Source organism: Pithys albifrons, chromosome 7, assembly GCF_047495875.1.
Source record: "Pithys albifrons albifrons isolate INPA30051 chromosome 7, PitAlb_v1, whole genome shotgun sequence".
NCBI lineage: Eukaryota > Metazoa > Chordata > Aves > Passeriformes > Thamnophilidae > Pithys > Pithys albifrons.
Genome location: NC_092464.1, coordinates 7,414,952 through 7,438,637, shown reverse-complemented (window position 1 = coordinate 7,438,637; position 23,686 = coordinate 7,414,952). Strand labels below are relative to the sequence as shown.

General features: G+C 38.5%; 1 protein-coding gene across 12 annotated transcripts in view; it reads left to right on the top strand.

Annotated features, from left to right (window-relative positions):
* The window catches only part of KMT2C (lysine methyltransferase 2C), a 193,399-nt gene that overhangs the window by 122,876 nt on the left and 46,837 nt on the right, over window positions 1-23,686 (top strand). For 7 of the 12 annotated variants that reach the window (XM_071560791.1, XM_071560789.1, XM_071560796.1 and 4 more), the window contains 12 exons: window positions 2,124-2,240; window positions 4,953-5,054; window positions 5,226-5,330; window positions 6,489-6,670; window positions 7,364-7,528; window positions 8,123-8,232; window positions 13,676-13,741; window positions 15,154-15,366; window positions 18,346-18,474; window positions 19,654-19,773; window positions 21,722-21,852; window positions 22,950-23,136. In XM_071560791.1, the coding sequence (XP_071416892.1) occupies window positions 2,124-2,240; window positions 4,953-5,054; window positions 5,226-5,330; window positions 6,489-6,670; window positions 7,364-7,528; window positions 8,123-8,232; window positions 13,676-13,741; window positions 15,154-15,366; window positions 18,346-18,474; window positions 19,654-19,773; window positions 21,722-21,852; window positions 22,950-23,136 (1,627 nt within the window). The remainder of the gene's footprint in view (window positions 1-2,123; window positions 2,241-4,952; window positions 5,055-5,225; window positions 5,331-6,488; window positions 6,671-7,363; window positions 7,529-8,122; window positions 8,233-13,675; window positions 13,742-15,153; window positions 15,367-18,345; window positions 18,475-19,653; window positions 19,774-21,721; window positions 21,853-22,949; window positions 23,137-23,686) is intronic. The other 5 variants (XM_071560786.1, XM_071560790.1, XM_071560792.1 and 2 more) reach the window with 5 other exon arrangements.

Genomic DNA, 23,686 nt, shown 5'->3' with positions numbered 1-23,686 from the left:
AATTGCCTGAGAAGGAAAATGTCCTTAAGACTGGCAGTGAGGTAAGCCAGGCACAGAGAGGAGCAGAGATCTGCAGAATGGCTTGGGTTTGTTGCTGTGGAGAAATCTTGCAGAGTACATTCAAAGTGACATCACTTCTGGCTGATGGGGGAATAAATAACAACTCTGCTATCTGATTAGATGGACCAAAGCTTGTATCCACAGTGACATTTACCATTAAAAACACCTGAACAAACTAAGTGGAATTATTTCGTTAAATAAAGGCCAAAAAAAGCCAAATGATGGCATTGGCAAACTGTTGTAGATTCCCAATGATTTATGTTCATCTCACCTTAACTCTCATGCTAATTTTATTTTAATTTGACATCAGCTTAGAGTTTGCTGCTTCAAACATTAATTTTCAGCTTAATATTCAGCATTAACATTGATACAAGTATGTGTTTATTCCTGTTACTAGTTCTGTGAAAATAACAATACTGATACCTGGTCTGAAACAGAAAATAAGAAACATGTCAGAAGAGTTTACATCTTAGAAAATTGATGCTTGTATGTGCTGTGTGTGGATGTGTATTAACTCCATAGATACCTAAGGACAAATTTTTTTGTTTCACCTCAGTACATGTAAATACCTCAGCCTTCAGTAGCATCTTTCCTTTCACTCCTCAGATAGCAGTGTGTTATATTACCTCATTGTGTGAGAGTAATTTCATTTCTCTTTTCATTAATAAATGGATGTTCATAAAATTTTAAGGTTGGGATCCTTGAATTCTCTCTTTAATTATGGTCATAAACTTCTGTATCTTCTTTAAAGCAGAAGGTGGCATATTTGAAAAATAGTATAGGGAATTTCAAGCCCATAGTGCTGCTTTCCATCCAGGGAACTCCTGTCTCCATCAGTAAAAACTGTTCTTGTCTGTTGGGGACACGGTCCCCAGGGAGCTTTGTTGTTCCATCAGCATTGCTTTATGGGAGGGATTGCCTTGGTATCAGAGGTATTTTACAGCAAATATTTGGATATGGGCACCATATCTAGATACTCTGTATGAGTCAGGCTGTATGAGGAACTGAGGTTATCCACAAATCTGAAATGCAGTAAATAATGTCATTGCTTATTTCATAGTAGGAAAGGTATATGACTGATTAGAGGCTCTGAAACACATTGTAAAGATGTCTGGTAGTACCAGCCAGAATTTGGGGATGTTGTGAATATATTCTTTTTCTCTTTGGAATTGATTAAGGAGGATTAGGAATCCTCTTTGTGCTTAGTTCCTTTTGAAATAAACCAAACAAACCAACCCAACCCAAAACAAAACAACAAACCCAAACACTTTAAACCAAGTCACAGTATGAATAACAGGTAATTATTATTAAAAACGTACTTGCTTTTCCAAAAGTTAACTGTAGTTGAACATACTGTGAATAATCCAAAGCACAACATTGCAACTGTGCAGCTGCATCTTTAATAAGGAAGGGAGAAAAGAACCTGTCTAAAAATAAGTGGATATCGTGTAAAAGAACCTTCCCATTGTGGGAAATATTGATCTCAGTGTAATTGGTAGAATTAAAATAAAAAGCTCTCTCTGTATCTGCTGAATTAAGAGAGTTTTGTGGAGCCAGCTCCTGCTTTGCTTTGGGAGCAGCATTGCATCCTAATAAATTCCAGGTTTGGCTTGATTATTCATAGCAGAAGAAAAACATCTATGGTTACAAGTAATCAAGTGTCCAGACCCTGTTCAGAAGTCCCATGACTGTCTGAGCTGACTGTTTAAAAAGAAAATAAAAATGAATCACAGAATAAAAGATTTATTTTGGAAACTTTGCAATGGGGGAGGGGGGAAAGTCTATATTTCCAGTTATTCCTGAGCAAAAAATAAACAGTCCTGGTTTTGGCTGCTTTCTCACTGGTGATAAAGGTGATCATGTTATGCCATGTAAGTAGTTCAAGGTATTTCATACTGATTTATGCAGTGATTTAATGGCTGTGGCCTCATGGGCTCATTTTCACTTGAAATCACAGGGTGATCTTTTACTTATGATTTCCCCTAGATGCATTGAACAAGTTTGAATCCCATAGCACAAAAGAACTTCAGGATGCATTTATATTGTTATCTTGCATTGCACAGGGCCGTGGCTCAGGATTCCCAGGGAAGCGCAGACCACGCGGGGCTGGTCTTTCAGGGAGAGGTGGCAGAGGCAGATCAAAGCTGAAGAATGGAGTTGGCACTGTAGTCATCCCAGGGGTAAGAGCTTTGTTTTTAAAGTCATGCTGTAGTCTATTGTTGTAACATAATTTTATTCATCTATAATTCTTGTATTAAAATACTTCATAAACCAACTGAAAATCAGAGGGTGTTTGATAAAGCCTGGCTGTTACTGCTGGTGATGAAGAACTAGAACACCACAGCTTGATGGACCTGAGGCAGTTTTATGCTGCTTTTGCCACTTGAAGATACACAACTATTGGGAGTTTTAAATATTCCTTCCATTTTCTTGCATGGAAAACAGGCTGGTTAAAGGCAGCACTCACTGGAACAACACAGAATGGGAAAACAAGGTTTGTGCATGAGAATGTCACAGCAGCCATAGGAGGGCAGAGCAGAGGTTCTTCTGCTCACTGGACCCAAACTGAGTGCTGGGGGAGGACGATAGAACAGGAGGAGACATTTCAACACTTTGACTTTAAGACTTGCTGAGCAGGAGATGGTGTATTTGTTGTGGGCTGCTTGTGTTGGAGCTTTCTTTCATGGGTCTGCCCATTCATTTTTGGAAACCATATTAACCTTTTCCAGTTCTTCATCTCATTGGCCTGCCGTTCTAAGTTGCTGCCTTCTGAATTAGTTGCCTGCCTCTTAGTGCTCTTAGAGAAGAGGCAGTGGAGGGCTGTTTTCTATTCACCTCCTCCATCCATGCCCCTTATTTTCTATAGATTTCCATAATTTTTCTCCTTTTTCTTCCACTCTTGTTGTGCTAGTCTGGACAATACCAGTATTTTGAATTGTTCTTATATGGAAGCTACACCATATTTTTGATTATCCTTATGAGCTCTTTTGTCATGTTCATTTCTTTACTTTGTGGACTTTTCATCTGCAATTTTATAGCCCAGCACTCAGCTTTGTGAAGCTCTTGTGCAGTTCCTTACAGTTGTCTTTTGGGGCTTATTACTCGGAACACCCCAATTCTGTTGGCAAGCTTTGTCACCTTGCTTCTCACTTGATTTTTCAGATTGCACACGAGTGTGTTGAACAGCACATGCCCTGTCAGGTTTCTGCTAGTGCAGTTCTCCCACATAGAAAACTGAGAATTTATTCTGCTCTCTATCTTATGTCTTGTGTCAGTGCAGAGACCATTCCTCTAATTCTGTCAGTTTAACTTTTTTTAAGTAGCATTGGTGAAGGACTTGGCCAAAAGAATTTGGTAAAGAAGTTGCATCAACCAGATTTCACTGACCCCAGGGATAGAGTGAATTTGGTAACTTGCTACAAATACAAAATGGACAGGAGTCTCCATGATTTTCTTCTGAAATTTGATCCTTTGAGTCATCAACTACATGGAACTTTCGGAGTTCCAGAGCAAAGATGTGGCTGTCTTGAAGGGTAAAAGTTATAAAGCAGTACCTAGAGATCAGCCTGTTGCCAGATAAATGTTTGAAATGGGAATATTTTCAATCCTTCAAATTCTGCTCTTTTGTATATGCAAGCAATTCCAAGAACTTTGTGGAACCTGTCGAAAGGCAAGCAAGGGAATTTCTCTCCCTGATGATGTCAAAGTGTTTCAGGTGTTTTTTTGGTTAACTAGTTAGTTACAGCTGCAATGCTCTCAACTCTTGGGTAATTAAAACACATTAACAATATACCCTTTTTAGCAGTTTCTCAGTAAATGCTGAATTTCAACAACAGTGTATCAGAAGGTTTTCTGTAGCTCTTGTAATGATATTTACATTTGTCCCTAGAGTGATGTTTGTATTTGTAAAATATTTAAATTATTATTTAAACAAAAGTCTCTGTATAGGACTTATACTATATTTTAAATAATCCACATTTATAAATTGGAACAGCTGGTAAAACAAGGTTGTATTTCTCTATCATGCATTTTATCTGTTATATAGAACTGTGTGCCCTTATCTTACTGGATCAGAGAGCAAATAGTTGGGCCTATTAGTTTAAATTCATGGATAGCAAATTCTGCATAACAAGATTTGCATGAAAGTCAGAACACAGCTAAGGTCTTTTTTCCTTGTTTCTCTTCCTGAGAAGCTGTATGTGCATGTATATGCTGAATTAATAAAGGGCAGGTCAGAATAACAATCTCTTGATCAAAAAGAAAATTACTGTCTCCAGTAAGAACTTATGGATTGAGATCAAACCAGCTGTTTCAAGTTCAGTGCAAGTTTTTATGGTCAAGATAGATAAGCCTCATAAAGAAACTGCTTACAGCAAGTAACTTAAGAAGTCTGGCTTATTCCTCTAACATACTTGGAACATTAGCTAAACCACATTTTAGGCAATATGGGACAAATTATATTTCTCCAATTGCTTTTTGAATTAATACTCAAAAGAATGTCACTGCAATTAACTTGTTGATAAGAAGAACTTTAGTGTTTATATGCAGGGAACAGACCAGACTGGGCACAATATGAAAATTTTTTAGTGATTTTTTTCTTAGAATATCTCTTTCCTTCCATTTCCATCTTGAAGTGCAATGGAATAATGTGTAAAGGGGAACAAAAGAGAGGGAGAGAATGTGTATGTAAAACTGAAATACTGATGATGCTTGTCCTGATGTGAATTAATGTACTAATTTCTTAGGTAGGTTGCTTTTTATGAAAGTCCATACTATATGAATAAATATTTGCAAAGCTTCTATTTTCTAACATATTTAGAGAACGTTTCATCTTGTCTCATGTCTTGGAAAATGTGATGTGCTTACTATTTATATTTTGTGGTTTTTAATAGGTCACAACTATGGATATTTCATCTAATAAAGATGAGGAAGAAAACTCGATGCATAATACAGTTGTCCTCTTCTCCAACAGTGACAAGTTCACTCTCCATCAGGTCAGGATAATAGTTGCTGTGTTTTAATTTGATTTCCCGACTTTTAATTAGAAAAAAGTGAATGAATGTCCTTGTTAGGTGTTAAATTATGGACCAGGCTAGTTGGATTTTATGTCTTCAGAGTGTAGTGTCTGGCACATGTTGAATGTCTGCTGTTCTCTCTCATTGCAGGATATGTGTGTAGTCTGTGGCAGTTTTGGCCAAGGTGCTGAGGGCAGGTTGCTTGCCTGTTCTCAGTGTGGTCAGTGTTACCATCCATACTGTGTCAGTATTAAGGTGAGTGCTTTTGTTACATAAAAAACAATCACTTGATTGCACTGTTTCCATATTGTACTTTAATAGCACTATGCTGCCTTTGGTTTTGTGGTAATTAGGGGAGTCATTAACTTGTTAGATATTCATAAGCTAATGTGACCATTATTTGTATGCGACTTGTGAAAGACTTTAATTAAATGTCACTTTATAGTATGCATTGCCTCAAGAGAAATTAACCTTTTTGTAATTTCACAACCATAAATAGCACTGATTATCCAGCAGTTGGTTAAAATAACAGTTTGAGATATAAGCTTAAAACCTAAACACAAGCAGAAGTAAAGAAAAAAATCATATTGCGTCTTCATTTACTAGGGGCATAAGGTTTAGTTGTTTCAATTTGCCTGTTGGCTGTCAGAATTGACAGCAGTTGGACTGGTTAATTAATACATTTTACATTCATTAGTCAGGGGAGAATGTGTGAAAATTAAATTTGAATGGTATGAAATGACCTAGCAAGTACAAAATAAGCTATTTTCTGCAGTGTATACTCTGTACACTCTTCATTGGTTGTAAGTATATCTTTGTTAAAGTGAGATTTTTTTAAACATGTCACAAAACTTTTTTTGACACGTACTGTGCAAAATGCCACATGCGTGTTTCATGCAATTATAAATGTGACTTTATGTTTCTATACTACTCTTACATTGTATATTAACTACAATAAGTCAGTTTTTTGCTTTAGATGACTAAAACCCCCGCACTGGTCATTGTGGTCACACCATGACAGGAGAAGATCAGGTCTGTGACCTCTTGAGGAACCAGAATGTACATCAGGCTCTGGGACCTGACGAGGTGCATCCCAGAATCCTGAGGGAATTGACTGATGTAGTTGCCAAGCCACTCTATGATATTTGAAAAGTCATGGCAGCCAGGTGGAGTGACTGAAAAAGGGAAACACTTCACCCATTTTTACAAAGGTTAGAAAGGAGGATGGTTTCTTTCTATTTGATCTTGTTACTGATTCTGTTATTGAAGCTCCAGAAAGTCTTGAGTGACAAACAGCCCCGTGTGATGTGGGTGATGTTCCCACAGGAGCATCCTGGGCTCCAGACCTTCATTCATACCTTGACCACACTTCATAGAGCAGTTTTCAAATCACCTTCACCTTGCCTTTTGCAGATTACTAAAGTGGTGCTCAGCAAAGGTTGGAGGTGCCTGGAGTGCACAGTGTGTGAAGCCTGTGGGAAAGCCACAGACCCAGGGAGGCTCCTCCTCTGCGATGACTGCGACATCAGCTACCACACCTACTGCCTGGACCCGCCCCTGCAGACTGTTCCAAAGGGAGGCTGGAAGTGCAAATGGTGTGTTTGGGGCTGGGGTGAGGAGCACTGACTGCTGGCCTCTTGTTTCTCCCTGTCACTTCGTGTTTGTAATGTCAACTGAACTGTAATAACATTTTAATTGTGTCTAAGTCAGGTATATTAAACAAAGCAAACAAAATACTTTTGAATTGTTTCATTCAATTATCAATTTTTTAGGGAAACTCTTATCTCCTCTTAGTACTGCTTCTTCATGCCAAAAACCACATAAGTGGAGGTGGACAAAATTTTTCCTTTGAAAATCTTAGCCGAAAAAAAATTCCTAATTTACATCCATTGGAATGTTCATTCCAGTGTTCGGTTGGAAAAATTAGTAATTGCTTCACCAAATTGTTCTCAAAATAAAACCGTCTTAAAGCCACTTGGTTTGCTTGGGTGAAACACAAGCAGACTAGACCTCTCATATGATTAAGTCTCCGGATCTAAAAGTGAATGGCAACTGGAAGCAGGAATTCCTTTGACCTGTTGAGCTGTTGCAAAGACCAGTCTGCTTGTTTCTGCAGTCTGAAGGGAATTCTTCATTAGGAATTTTGTTTAAGAAGTATTAAAAATATTGTTAAACATTTGTTGTTAGACGAAGTTAAAACTTAATTACTCACCAGATTCTAAGGAGAAAAACCACAAAATGATCTTCCTGTGCACTGAAAGTAATGCATCATTTTGTCTGTTCTGCAGGTGTGTTTGGTGCAGACACTGTGGAGCAACTTCTCCAGGTTTAAGATGTGAATGGCAAAATAATTACACACAGTGTGCTCCCTGTGCAAGTTTGTCCACCTGCCCAATCTGCTGCCGCACATACAGGGACGAGGAGCTTATAATTCAGTGCAGACAATGTGATCGGTAAGGATTTCTAATATTTTGCAGGTTTTTCCTCTTTAAGGCTTATTTTAATTTTTACCCTTAATGTAAAATCATGAAGATGAAGGGAATGGTCTTGTGATAATGAACACTGGATTACTGAGTCTCAGAAGTCTTTTAGTAGTTCATTCATTTGTAGTTGTACCACAGACTTAACTATCTGACTCTGGGCAAATTAATTAATCACTCCATGTCTCTTCCTCCCTGTCCTGTAAAAATAAAAGTATTTACCTCACAAGACTATTGTTGGGAGGCTAAATCTAGATTACATTGTATGAAACTATTGCAATACAGGGAGAAATTTATAATATTAAAACATGTTTGGTCTGGGACATTGTTTTATAGAGTTCTTTCCTGTAAAGGGAAATAGGTGATCTCCTACTCCATATACAGTATGTAACACACACCACTGTAGGGGATGCTGTATATGGAAAACCTGATTCTGTGGTTTCTCCCTAAAAGAATTCGAACTAAACCACTACATCACGTTTACTTGGACCATAGGCTGATGTTTGGGTCTCCTAAAACACCACATATTTCCTTTAAATTGTATTTTTTCCCCCACTTAATTTCTAGATGGATGCATGCAATCTGTCAGAACTTAAACACAGAGGAGGAAGTGGAAAACATAGCTGATATGGGTTTTGACTGTTCCATTTGTAGGCCATACATACCACCAACAAACGGTAAGGACACGATCGAAACCAATGGCAGGATTGCACACTGCGATAAATAGGCTTGGGAATGTGTTACGGTTCTTGTCGCTGGTGGAGATTTGGCTCATGGGAGAAGTAAGATTTCTGCTGTTTGTCCCCTGATGGAAATGTCCTCAGCTCTTTCACACCCTCTAATGATTTGGCTGCAAGGCCAGAGGAAACCTAATGGGGAATTCTGGGTACAGTTATTGGAGATACGGATAAAGGACTAAAAGAATTTGGTATTGAAAGGGTAAAAGGCATCTCACTTTGTCAAGTGGAAGGAAGAAAGCCCAGTTCTCTAACGTTACAACTGCAGAAGAATCTGAAAACTGAGTCTAAGCAGAAAAAGGTTTTATATTTTGATGCTTTGAGGCTGAGGCAGCAGTAGCTGTAACATCAGTGTCTGTAAGCGTTTTTCTCCCTCCTCCCTTGTGTTTTCTTAGTGCCTTTCCCTCAGCTCTGCCAGTATTCCAGACCAGTGCTTCCCTCCCTAGCTGCAGTCTTTAAGAGAATTGGCCATACTTTTTGTCTGGGAGTTGTCACTTGCTTGTTAGTTAAAACTTACGGTTCCTTCTGATGAACTTTGCACTTCTCTGAACACGGACAGTGCCTGCCTTATCAGTGTGTATTGCAGTCCTGTGGCAGTGGTGCTTCAGGAGGGAGGTTACTGCAGTTTAAGCACATTTGTAGCATCTGGTTCCATGGGATGGTGCTGGTTAATGTTCCTGTGAGTGGCCTGTCAGCAGTTAGATTGGCCTGTGACATGATTTATGGTCTTGCTGCAAGGGTGATATCCCCAGTCTGTTTTCTCTGCGTGTCAACTCACAGGAGTTCCTGCTTCACTCTGCTGCTTTAACATTGACACCTATTCCTGTTTTTAGCCTAAGCACAGTAAAGTGTTCGTATTAACCCTTTATCGGGCTGTCACCACAGAACAGTAGGAGGAACGTACAAGAACTAAGCAAATGTTTCAAGAAATATTCATATTCACCAAGAGAATGTCAGTAAGATTGGCTTTCCTGATCAAGATTGAAGATGTCCTGAGGCGTGTGTTCAAGAGGTCTGCCAAGAGAGGTTCAATAGAGCATCTAATGTCTCTTTACACTGGCATATCCTCATCCCAACAGTAATTGTAACTTACTGACCTGACCTCGGAGGTTTATATACTCCCTGATCAACTACACACAGTGCTGGAGCACTTCCAAGTAACCCATTTTATCACTAATAGAAAAATAACTAAAGCTTCTGTATTTCTACAAGTCACTTTATTGTTCAGATCTGCTTTCAAAAACTCAAAAAGAAAGATGTTTTGTATGTGGAGAAAACAAGAAATTGGCAGATACAACACAGTTTTCTGTGTATTTTGATAATAAGCTTTGAGTACTTGAAGGAAAAAGATCCAAGTAAGAAATAGTCTTTCTTCCATTCTCTTTGGAGCTGGCAGAACTACCTCTTAGAGATAATTAAAGCCCATGATATGTGAGACAGAACAACTTCACAAGATGGTATCAGAGATGTTTCATTTCCAGGCACAAGCTGGCCCCTGAGTAAGTCCTTCCTGCTCATCTCCATGAAGTCACGTTGCTTAGGTTTGTGTTCTGAGAAATAGGAGCAAGACTTGCAAGACCTGACAGGGAGTTACAAAGTTTTCTTTGCAGGTTTTTTTCACCTTTTTTTTTAATAAGACAAGTTTGTCTGCTTATTCTTTCCTGTTTTGAGATAGTAAATATAAAACTTCTCTAACATGAGCACATTTGCACAGTTGCATGTCTGAATATGTGCTTTGATGCATGTTCGTGGAAATAGCTGCATGTACTTTGATATGAAATGTTTTGTTCTTTCATTAATTCTTCTAAAAGTCCTTTGAAAATTTGCTATAAATTTTTGTTTCAAAGGGAGAAGAATTAGCATTTGATAAGCTTAGAGAAACAAATGTTAGTTAGCAGTAGATAGCTTCTTAAAATGTACCATATTGTGGGATTCTTCCTGGGATGGTTCTTGCCCATTCCATTTGGTGTATCATGGATGTGTTGCAAGTGTTATTACAGGCTTTTTAACCAAATTCTTTCTAGAAGCAAGAGCTCCTCAATTTACTGAATTACCAATACATTGTAGGTTCACTGTTGGTAAAGAGTGAATGGTTCCAGCTTGTAGGTAATGAGAACAATTTTCCATTATACTTTCTTCAGAAAATGGAAACTTTTTTAAATTTGTGAGACCTCTTCCCTATCTCATCATATCCAGTAATTTTACAAATTCTTCTTCAGGAAACAGAAATAAAAGATAAATAGGGGTTTTTTTCTTCTTGAACATACATAAATGGCAAAAGCCAGAATGTGATAAGATTTGCTCCAAAGTAGAATACCAGAAACCTTCATTCCTGGATTATTTTGAAATAATCATCTCTCATCAGTGTTCCATGAGGTTCCTCCTTGTGCAGTCTCCAGTTATAACATATGTCCCCCAGTGTATTGCTGTGCCCTGTAGGAAATTGTTTCAAGTTCTCATTACTAGGTGCTAACAGCTGCTTTAGGCAGCAGCAGCTTTTCCTCTGTGCTGTAATTCCTGAACATTCAGGAGAGGTGCGTGCATTCCTCATCCTCATTCACTCCTGGACAGGCCGTTCTTGACCATCTGCTCATCTCTCCTGCCTTCTGTCATTTGCCCTTGTACATCACATGCCCCAGCTGCAAATTTCATCTCTCCTCACTTGCTCCCATCCTCTCTCCATCCAAAGTCCAGCTTCCTCCTCCCCTGGCACTGTTTTTGTTCCTCTGTGAAGGGACCAGCTCTGCCTGGTTGTCTGTCACCAGTTACAGCTGATCTGGTGGCAGTTTCTGTAGCTGCCTTTGTGCAGTTATTCCTCCTGGGGCTCAAGTAACTGTACCCATGGATGCAGTGAGGAGTTGGTATCACTTACTGATCCAGGGATGCTCGACACTGCTGGTGATACATGTTATGGCTGGGAGCCTCTGTTGTGCCATTTTCATTAAACAGAATTAAATTTTTCTTCATTCTGAAACCTAATTCTATGTACTTTACAAATACAAGATGCAAGCCCAGTGTAATGCTATATGTTAAAAAATTAACTTTTGAATTTGTCTATCATTTGGCACATTTATTACATCAACTCTAATGTTCTTGTGTTACTATATTTCCAAAACAATCCCTGTGTCATTCACACAATTATGCGAGCGCCCAGTAATGAGTGCTCTGCTAGTGCTGTATTTGAACATCAACCATTTCTTATGCTGTTTCATTTCTCCCTAGAATTGTTCTTTTCTATTATAGCCTTGCAAATGGCAGCCCCTTTCTTTTTGATACTGTGGGTCTTGTCATCATATTGTACTTGGTGCAATTATTTGTTTTCAGCTGAAACTACTAAATGCTCCACAATATTCAGCACGTCTAAACCCTTTTGCGAAAAAGCTTCACAATTTTGTTTAAACTGCAGCTGAATGCCTCAGAAAGCACTTTTTTGTTCAATTTTAATTTTTTTCTCCTTTAAACATTTTTTTCTAACAGTGCTGTGTTTTCCTGGTATCCACTTTATTGATTTTAATCCTTAATCTGCACTCTAATTAGCTTCTTTTCTGGAAGTCTGTTTGATACTGTCTTCAAACACGGTTTGTTTGTGCAGTTTTTGTGAGTGGGTCTCTGAAGGCCTCACCTCTGTCACTATCAGCTTGTTTATTTGAGCATTTCAACTCTCTTCAGTCTCCAGAGTTAAAATTGTTCAGAGTCTGACCTGGATTAGAAGAGCTTTCTATTGTCTGACTTTTAAATAAGGATTTCAAATTCCCATTCATGGATGTCTTTCTGAATTTTTTGTTTACCTTAGATTCCAATTCAATAATTGCTATCTCAGTCTTAAAACATCTTGAAAATTATAACCAATTAAATGAACAGATGATGTTTTATTCCACTTTTAGTAGTTCTTAAAATCTGCCTTTTTTTCTGTTGTTTCAATCCAGTGCTTTTGAGTCTCTTCCATCCTGCAGCTTGTCCCATATTTTTTATTTCTTTTCAGTTCCGTGTCTCTTAAAAAAATCTCATTTTCATTTTATTTTCTTCCTTGTTTTTTTCCTTCCACTCTTGTGTATCAGTTTCTGAGTAATTCTCATAGGCTTCTTCCATTTACTAATTGCATAGTTTTCTGTGGGTTGTATCCTATACATTAGTTACACCTTACATAAAATTTTTAAAGGACTGTAGTTTTTGAAGACACACTTCCACTTTCCTTAAATTTCCTTATGTCCTTAGAAAGCATCCTGTAGTTTTCGTATTCATTTTGAGCGTTACTTGGAAGCTTTTGTGCTTTTCCTGGTCTTGGCCCTGACTCCCAAGGGGTGTGAGAGGGCTCAGCAGCAGCAACAGCAGCACATTCTGATGTGACACACTGAACTTCCCACGGCTGCTCTGCCTCAGTGCTCTCCTCTTGTGTGGCAGACACAAAGTAAATACTCCTAATGTTATCCAAGTCTTAAATTCAGCATGAATATGATTTCTAGGAAAAAACAAAAAAAAAGAAAAAAGTATGAATAAACTTGCCTGTGTGGTAATGCTAAGTATGCCAGACTAACAGGTTTTCTGATTCTAGTTCTCAATGTTTACGAGATAGCAGCGCCTAATTTTCACTTTACTTACTGTCTACATAATCTCTCTGAAGTCACTACTAATATTAAAATTTGTTCTATACATCACAGGTTAGTGAAGCATGATTGCAGTTCTGTAGGAAGAGCATTTCTACCCACAACAACGGTAGCCAAGTGTAGTAGGACATTGAGATCATTTTTTCAGGCACACTGTGCTTCCCCATAGCACACAAGCTGAAGATTATAGATTGAGTTTCTGCTGTTCCATTTATCAATATTCTTATCTTGAATAAGAATTACCCTGTCTTACTTCAGCAAGTCCTGTATCATCTGTTCTCAGCTATATCAGCCTCCTCAGGTGTGCTGTGCAGGAGCCCTGCCAGCACAGGCAGCTGCAATCCTGTGCGCAGACCTGTCAGTGTGCCAGCCCCTCCCTGGGGAATTGCTGGTCAATACCCAGTCCACAAAGCCCTCACATTTTTCATGCTCAAGGCAGCAAAACCTGAACATCATGCCTAGTGTAGAGGTTGCTTTCCAACCCACCCAGTGTGTTCCTTGGCCCTTGGTCCAGTAGAAGGAGATCACTTACCATTGAGTTCAGTGCCATTCCAATGCCATTCTTGGCACTAGGAAGTTGGAGAACTTCAGTTTGTGTCAGGCTTGTTTTGTAGTCACATCTTCTGTGACACTGAAAAGCACTTCATTTTAAAGGTGCGAGTAAATGTTGCCAACAGGATAAATTAGGGAGTTTAATGGAACTGTGTGAAGGAAAATTGATAGTTTCAGTTTAAATCACCATTTTTAAAAGTTGAAATGATTTTCCTTATATTTTTCAGTGCCTTCTTTGGACTGTTGTGATTCATCAGTTGGAGCTCAGATTATTTCAAAATCAAAAGAACTAGGTAAAGAATGTAAATGCTTAATTTTTGATCATTTAGCCTATTTTAAGGGTATATTTTTACATGAGGAGAAAATTCCTTTTTTTATGGTTTTATAGCAGACAGCATTAACTATCCTTCAGTTACCACAGCATGCTTTGCATTTTTTTCATTCCCTCTTCCTTCTTCTCTTTTGCCTGCCATACCTGCATTATAATAATTATTTTAAATTATGCTTTGATCCTGCAGACTTAGTTGCTTGCCTTAATATCAGTGATAATAACACAGTGTGGCTGAGTCAAGCATGTACACAAATGTTTACAGGCTTGAGCTGTAGGAGGATGCAGCTTTTCTGCATTTGTCTGGTTTGTGCTAGGAATTTATAATCTTGACAAGCCTACTCACAAGTCAGTTTTTACAATGACAGCACCCAGCAGTTTCCATCACATCAAGGTTTTTTTCCTTTTGATACCACACAAATGTAGTTCTGAAAGAAGGTTCTCCCCTCAAATCTTCAATCTGAAAAAGAGTATGAGATGTTTTTGAAACCTAAACCTTTAGTGTAAGAAGACAGTCAACTGGGAAGAATTGTGTTCAGAACCAGCTGTGTTGTGAGATGGTACATATGAAAATAGTTTTGGTTAAAAGGGAACAAATGTGTTGCTATTTGTATGTTTTCAAAACCTGTGTTATCAAATCATGATTTAATTGGCTCCAAAGAGCTGAAGCATCATTGCAGCCTCTTCATTCTTTGGTAATTCCCTGAAGTTCCCAAAGGTGCACTTGCAGTGCCCCAGCACAGGTGACAATGCCTTTCTACGTGGTGAATTAAGGAATATTAGAGCTTATCAGCAGACTCAGTTGTCATGGAACAGCTTGAGGAGGAAGCAGTCTTGCAGGTCTTGGGAGATTTTCAATTTGATTCTGAGCAGCTCACTTGATATAACTTGTTTTTGTCTGCCTGTAAAATAGGGCTGATAACTTGTCTGAGTTACCAGGAGTTCTGGGAAGTTTAAGGTCATTAATGTGATGAAGGTAAAGTGCTGAAGGCTGAATGGGGCCCCTGACTGATAAGCAATGGGAACCCAGAGTAAGACTTTCACAGTTTTCTGTGGGTGCCAGTGATAGGGAAATACCCTGCAAGGCACCAGTTTCCATAATGAAATTATGCTTTTTAATGAGTCCTTGATATAGGTTGTTTCATAGCAATGTAATGGATTGTTCCTGGATTTGACATCAGACTGAGTAATAAAACTGCAAGTGTAATGTGTAAGACAGTGTCAGATGTCTCCATTTTATTTATGCCAATTTCTTCACTCATGGATCAGCTCCATACATGTGGATTATTAACTCTTATAAGTGCTATTCCTGAAAACCTAAGACTTTTAAATGAAAAGAGTTTTATATTGCTGTTATGATTCATTCAACTTTTATAGACCCACCGAAGACATACACCCAGGATGGAGTCTGCTTGACAGAATCCGGCATGTCTCAGTTACAGAGCCTCACTGTTACAGTGCCGAGAAGAAAACGGACGAAACCAAAGCTTAAACTGAAGATTATAAATCAGAACAGTGTGGCTGTGCTTCAGACACCCCCAGATGCCCAGTCAGAGCACTCAAGAGATGGGGAGATGGATGACAGTAGAGGTAGCAGTCTACTTTTGGCATGTCTTGTAGCTTGGAGTATTGCAGTACCTGTGTGTACTGCAAATGTGCCTGGGAGTTTTTATTACACTGGTGCTCCTATGTTCTGTACAGAATGTTTTATGGAACTTGCTTGAACAATAGCCATGGCTCCTTGTTGTCCATTGCAGGGATTTTCCTTGTTCTTGTCTTGTTTATGGATCATCCATCCTATAGGAAACTCACCTTTCTAAGGCTGCCAGCACTGGAAATATGGGATGACTTTTTGTCTAATCCTTGGGTTACCTCTGGGAGATGCTGTGCATTCATTGAGTACAAGTGTATTTTGAGGCTCTCAAATTTAGGAAAAACACTGTTTAAAAGTTTGCTCAGCAAAGCAATATCCAGATCACTGAGAAACTGGTATTAAAATAAATCAAATGGAAAAGTGGAATAAAAAGATCTTTGCTGAGAGTATTTCTTTTTTCTGTAAGAAGTAAGCTGAGCTGACCTGAATGTCAGTGATTTGGCTAATACTGGCCTACCCAAACACACCCCTGTGTATGGGGACAACATTTCAGTCTGTGGTAGAATCTCTTGGAGAGTTCCTTCAACCACAAGGAGCAAAGATCCACATGTTCCAGTGTCATCAGTACTTGTCTCATCTGCTTGCCTCACATCTGAGCAAGCACAGCAGCCCCAGCCAGAGAATGCCAAAGGTGGGAGATGAATGTAGGAAAAACATGGAGGAGCAGCCAGCCCCTTCAAATCCCTGCTCTTCAGCACTGGGATCAGCAGCCAGGAGGGTGCAATACCATTCTCCTGTCTCCTTTGCCATGGTCTGGCTGTGCACCCTGAGAAGTGTGTTGGTAGAATAGGTGTTAATCCGTGGCCTGGGGAAAGGCTTAACTTCAGTGGGAGGTGTAAAAGCCATTGCACTGGTCATGCAGGTCCTGTCAGGGGAGGAGCAGAGGCACACAGGCACCCCACACCCCACAGTCTGAAGAGCTCTCTGTTTATGCAACATCACCTCGTTGTTAGTCAGCTTCAATGTCTTAAGAAGCTTTTTTTAGATGCACAGAACGCACTTGAGATAACTCTGTAGTTTAACCATCAGTGAAGTTTCATTGTGTTAACTTGTTGATAGAAGTATAGTTCCTGTTGTTTGATTAGCACATTCTTACCCTCTGCTGTTGAGAAGTGTATTTTTTTTGTAATATCTTCTCTTTATTTGTGTATAAGCTTTAAAACAGTTAACAACTTTCATTTCTTTCAGTATTCACTGGGTTTAGTACATTATCCTAGTATTACATGGACTCTGAAATTCCATCTCATACTTTCATATACTTCAACTGGGTTGTTAAGTGAAAAAATTCTGATTTGGAGGCATCAAGACAGAGAACGAGTCACTTTCCTTGTTCTTTTTCAGTAGTTAATAATTTTTACTTTTAAAAATGTGTTCCTGTTTTGTTTATGACTTTGTCTAACTTAATTATCTGCTTGTTGGCTTCTGTCTACTTTTGAAGTAGATAACAAGATACATAGATGTGACAGCAGAGTATGAAAAGAAGAGCCAGGGCTTTCACAGATTTTAATTTCAATTCTGATCACCTTTGACTGACTTTTTGAGAGTTAGAGCACATTCATGTATGTGGAGGTCAAGTACATGGTAGACTGTCTGGATTTCCTGGAAGCTCTACATGTGTAGAGCTCTTGCTCTGTAGAATTGATCCACTCCTGTTCTCTGAACATCTGGAATTTTTGTGTGAGCATCAGGATGAATGAAGCTATACCATGGCTTTGATCAGAGTAACATAGTGTAGTAATTCCAGGTGACAAAAAAAGGCTTCTTCTGAAACAGAGTTCATGGTAATTTTGTTACCATTTCATCTGTAGGATTTCATCAGGTGTTCTGTGTTTTGAAGTCCACTCGAAGGTTGAACTTGCTTTGGGAGCTTCAGCTGGGTGGCCCTTGCCAAGCCAGCAGCTTTGCTGGGAGAACTCAGGAAAGTCTTTATCAGTGGGAAGGTCTGTTCCATGACCAGCCTGTGGAAGAGGAAGGGATGTTGTTCTACCACAGCAGCAGTGGTGTGAAAGAGTCCAACTCTGTCTCTTATAACAGTGTTTCTCCCTCTTACAACTGCATATGGTTTAGACCATGTAGAATTAGACATCTAAACTTAAAGCAGGAAATCAGAATTCCAGTACCTTTTCAGGGGTGACAGTACATTTAACATTTTAAAAGCTTTACAATAAAATGAAGAGGTAAGGTCTTTCTGGGGATATCGGGAAGAACTATAGCTCCCTCTTTCTTTAACACCATAGGCTTTTTAAAGTCATCATGCTTTACATCTGTTTCTACCCTTCTTTCTCACAGAATATAAACTCTAACTCTGAATTAGTCTTCATCTTCAGGGCTGAGTAATTCCTTTGGGCTGAATTTTCTATTATATAAGTCAAATTCCTCTTCATAGAAAGTCTGCTTTCAGTCAGTCACACGGCCTCAAGTCATGAACCCTCTAAATGAAGAGTCATTAAACATTACTTTCCAAGTGCAGGCTGTGGTTTTTCAATGTCTTCTCAGTTATAAAGAAAAAAAACCCTACCAAACAAAGCTGAAGAGGGCAGTGAACAAAAGGAAGTGTATCTTGGTACATTGGATCCATATTCCTGGACGAGCTACAGATTGCTCAGACACTTAGAAAATGTGATGGCACAGGCTTCTGAAGAAGGCAGCAAAAATGTCTCAGGTTCACCTTCAGTAACTATAGCATTTATTCTCTGGTTTTGTCTAAGCATCATCTCATGGGAAATGTGTGTATATACTGTCTCCTTGTGTATAGATAGAGTGGCTTCCCCAGAAGTGTCTAGAGATTATGATTATCTGTCACCCTTTAGAAAGATCTCAGTCAGTTTATCAGAAGTCAGTCAGCTGTAGGAACTGTGGAACAAATATCTTCTTTCCCTTTTCTAGTTAAAGTTACCATTGCCTTTTTTCTGCAGAAGGTGATCTTATGGATTGTGATGGAAAATCAGATTCCAGCCCAGAACGGGAAGCTGCGGATGATGACACCAAAGTGGCTGAAGGAGCTGAGGGGATTAAAAAAAGGAAACGAAAACCATATAGACCTGGTAGGATAAAGTAACTGAGATGGTTGGGGGTCCATTGTTCATTTTTTTCCGTATAATTACAAAAAATAATACATTAGAAACCAATATGGAATTCTGTAGTATTATTGTTTATTGTAGATTTTTTTCCCTCTTCTTTTTAAAATAATTTTTGTCCTCTTACCAAAACACATTTCCAAAGGTTGCTGCTTAGCAATATGTTCTTAGTATGCTTTCAGTTGTTGGTAGTATTTCAAATCTATACCTTGTATTGATTCTTAACTTGATAGGAATTTTACAGTATTTGTACAACTGGTGAAGGACAGTTTGTGTGTGTGTATGTGTATATATCTGGCAATACCTGAATTTCAGAGAACTTTTTGCAGTTCTCTTATTTTCTGAAATACTTGATCAGAGTAATTTACTAAATATTTGCAGATTACTTCTGACAGTGAATTTTAATGAATTCAGTTATTGGATGAATTCTTTTATTTTAATTTCTTAGTTCAGTTGACTCTTAATTATCTTGACTGTAGATTAACTGTGTGTCCTGGGTGCAGAAACACTTGAGCTGTATCCAGGCAGAATACATCTATTAGTCATCTATTAGTTTTCTGCAGCCAACAATTTCCCTGGAAAATTAACCAAACCTGTATCTGATGCATTTACATACATCCACACCATCTGCAAAGGATCAGCAACACTGCAGTCAGTCTCTAGGGAAGGATTCTGGAGTTTCAGACAGTATGATGGTGACAATTATCTTTTTATTTTGTGATATGTCCTTCTCTAAGATCATCATTTGGAGTCATGAGTCTTGTAGAGCTGCTTGTAGAGGTTTTGAGTCTTTTAAGGTTCTTTAATAGGTTTCATTTGGTAGATTAGCAGCTAATCCAGCAGTTCATCACCTGACCAGGGGTGGAGAAAACAAACATTTGAAAGTTGCCAGGTTTGGTGATTTGAACCTTTTATGGGTGTTTTGCAGTCCTGTAGTTGTTATGCTGTTTGATCATTACACACTTATCCACCAAGACACTAAAATTCAGAAATAAAACTCTGAATGAAAATGCCTTAAGTATCTCAGATTCATTCTCAGACCTCTAGGTGCAGCAGTCCCCTTGACCTGCAGAGTAATCTTGGCTCTCATTCCTACTATGGAACACAATTTTGTTCAGTACCTTGAATTCTTCCTTCCTCTTTAAGGTATCGGTGGATTTATGGTACGTCAGAGAAGTCGTACAGGGCAAGGGAAGACTAAAAGATCTCTCTCCAGGAAAGATTCTTCTGGATCTGTTTCTGAGCAGTTGCCTGGCAGAGATGAAGGTAAGTGCAGGAACTTGTTTTTAGATTTTTCATTCATGCTTAGTGCAATAGCAATAATACAACTCATCAACATACATGCTGGTCGTGATGGCTTTATTAATTCAACTGAATACCCATTCCTACATACTTCAAATTTCAGCAGAGCCCATGATTTACAGAGAAACTGAAGCAATGAACTGCAGGCTATTGTAGGAGATAGTGAGGATTATAAGGTAGATTTAGAGCAGTCCTCTTTTTGATACACCTTCCTCCAGGTGTAGTCCTGATCCAGAGGTGTCTTCTGGACCATGAATTTTAATACTCACCACTGTTCTGTATTCCACAAGTATGGATGGTATCTGTTTATGCTCCGGAAAACCCCTTATTAGAGAGTTTAATGATACACTATTGTTGCACAAAGAATTCCTTCTTATTCTAAACTGAGACATTGTTTTAAGCTGAGAGTTTCTAAGCTACCCTTGCATTTTATGTAATGAAAGATAATTTTTTAAAAAATTATTCCATATTAATTTGTAGTACAGAAATATTTTCTAGACATGTCATATGTCCCCATAAGTGTTGTCTTTTCCAGTACTAAGAAATACAACTTCTCAACCAGAGCCATATTAGTGCTGTACTACCCAGTAGATTGGGCACCTAAGGAGGAGTCAGATTTTATTTATGGGCCTTTTTCTCTTTAATATTAGTGTTACAGCTGTGTTTGTCTGCTTTGTAAATATTATTTCATAGTAGCATACTGCCTTGTTTCAGGTAGTGCTAAAAATGTTGTGGTTTTGTTTCTGTTTTTTTCATTTCTGTAGGATCTGCTTCTTTAAGTAAAATCAAAAAAATTGGCTAAAAAGTTAATTCCCCGCTCTGGGTAACAGTACAATGCATATTGTTAAAAACCATTATTCTTAAGCAAGCAGTCTTCAGCTGAGCTTCTTTTTGTCTGCTCAGGCACAATTGCTTGTTGAGAAAAATATAAATCAGACAGTCATTGTATGTTTTAAATCATGACAGCTTGCTGAGAGGCAGCTTCTCAGGGGTCAGTGCTCAGCAGCCTCACCAGGGTTTTTGGCACCTTGATCATCTCCACCCCTTTTCCTGTAAAACCTCCCTCTCAGACAGTGCAGAGGTCACAGTGGTGCCAAACCTCATTCCACTCGTGGTGCTCTGAATGTGGCACAGGAGATCACAGCAGCACAAAGCAAAGATGATTTTGTAACCACGATAATAGAGTTTCTTAAATAACTTCCCAGAGTCCTTAACTTCATGTAATTCGTTTTGGCAAGACAGAAGTAGCAGGACTTATAAAGTTCTGCTTTTACCTGCAGTGTTTTCCCTGCTCTGTTGTAATAAAATACTGAATGATTGATGAGCACTGTGTGCTTTTGTGTTTATTAGAAAAAGCAGTGCCACTTTGAAATATGATAGCTGAATAAATGTGTAATTTTTCTTGAAGGGCTTCTTTATAGACTTCTTTTTCTAGCCTGTTCATTATTTATACATTTCTTTCTCAGATTTAAAAAGAAAATAAGTTTTTTACTTTCAATTTGAGAAAAATTAGTGTATGAAATGAAAGGTGATTGATGTGTAACTCAGCGTGGATGATTTTGGAGGTACTTCTTCAGTGGAGTTATCTTTCAAGTACCTGGTTGAATGGCACCTAAAATTCCTCTCAAATGACTAAATTCTTAGGTGGCTTGGAGATAGAGAAGTCAGAGGTCTGTCTGTAAGTGGGATGTACAAGGTGGTGATGGTACTGATATCACATTTGGTGTTCCCTGCTCCCAGAGCCTGGATCTCAGCTGGCTGCATAAAGGCCACCTTTGGAACACATCTGGTGTGATGTTCAATAAACACATGATCCAGAGAGGTAGCCAGATACATTAGGTGTGCTGCCACTGTACCTTTGAAGCAAAATTCTGAGTATTTTATTTATTTGTGCCTGAATGTTGCTTTTCAGGTTGGACAGAACAGCTGCCAGACACTCCAGTGGAGGAGTCAGCCCCAGCTTCGGAGAGCACTGAGAAAATAAAAAAGCGTTACAGAAAAAAGAAAAATAAACTTGAGGAGACCTTTCCTGCCTACTTGCAGGTAAAGCTGTTGGGATACTTCTTGTGTAAATCCATTTAAAAACCTGATCTTGGTGTGTGTTGATGCATAGCTCATCAGCAGTCATGGATAATAACCACGGTATTAATTGTGATTGAGCAACTTACCTTCCATTAACCAGTTTATAAACTGGCTGGTTGGTGTATGCATTACTGAGAAGATTATTTGCCTTGTTCTTCTCAGCCACTGTCTTCATGAAAGCTTTTATTATCTTGTAGATGTTCACCAAACTTCATGGCATCAACTGTATTTGGATTGAAAACAAAGAGTTAACAGAGAGGCAGAACAATCTCTGTTTAAAAATAATTTGTATTTCATAAGTAAGGAAGTTGGAAAGAAGATACTTAAACAACATTTCCTTTGGATTAATAAGGATAAATATTTTAGTGCACATTTTACTCCTATAAAATGTAGAATATTTCTTAGATCCTTCTTTTGTTCATACTAGAATAACTGATACTGAAAAATTTAGCTTTAGCTTTATTTTTAGAACTGTAGCCTAAATCAAGATTTTAAAGACTACCTGAAAACAGAAAAAGTTGTTATCTAATGAATAAAAATTGACTTGTCAAATTACTGAGTATTCAGTCTTAGGTGAGTGATAGCTGTTGTATAATTATTTTAAAAGCTACTAATGTAAGTTAAACATCTTCGTGTATTTGTTACTGCAGTTAGACATGAGGTGGATTTTGTGCTAAGTGAAATGCAGGGTATGATTATTCTCCAAACTGGACCCCTTCTCCAGCTGTCCTTTTTGTGCCAGGGGAAATATTTTAAATACTGAACAAACTGTGATGTCTAATAACACTGTGTTGGTACACTGTCTGTGCCACATGTGTAAGACTAGAGTTTTGCTATATAATTTAAGGTGTTAATTTAATAATACAATCTTAGTAATGTGACTACCTCAGGTAAGTTGTAGCTCCTGGTAGCCTGGAAGAGATACTGCCATGCTGGAAGCCTTGTGAGACTGAGACTATGGTTTTATCATTGGCTTTTAGTTTAACTTTGTCATTTACCCAACTTTTTCAATGGATCCAGTGTTCTTCCTACATTGAATCATTTTGTCTTCTTTGCAGGAAGCTTTCTTTGGGAAAGACTTACTAGATACCAGCAGGCAGAACAGGATGAGCCTGGATAATTTACCTGAGGAATCACTTTCACTTGCATGTAAAACAAATCTGACCACCAATTTCCTGGATCCTTCATCTGACCCCCTTCTTAGCTCAACCTCCACTCCAGCTCAGGCAAAACTGGGACCTCAAGGTATACAAAGCTAAAGTTAGTGATAATTCACTTGTTTGATTTTATTGTTGCAACTGGAGCTTTTCTGCTTGCTTTTCCACTTTTCTAACGATGTTTATCTGATGTGTTTTTCAACACTCTGTACATGACCTGTTCTTGTGAGGTTAAGTTACACTGATAATCAGTGATACTCAGCTTGAGGGCTCCAGCTGTTTCAGAAAGATCAGACGATGGCACAACAATTGGCACTTAATAAAAAATCTGCAACTCCTTGACTGTAGCATCCATGTCTATAAAATCCATGAAGATTAATTCTCTGTAAGAACAAGGGTACAGATCTCTTATAGAAGACATAGATACTCTCATTAAATTATGTTTTTAGTAGTCTAGTGAATATTAGTTGGATGAATATCATCCGCCCTTTTTTCCTTTAATGTTTTAGATCATTTTAGGTTGCCAGTCTCATCGGAATTTTTGGTTCACCATGTCCTTTCTGAACATGAGTGCCCTTTTCCAGGTACAGTTTGTAGCCCCTAGGCAATCTTTTGCTATTGCAAAACCTTACTGAAGT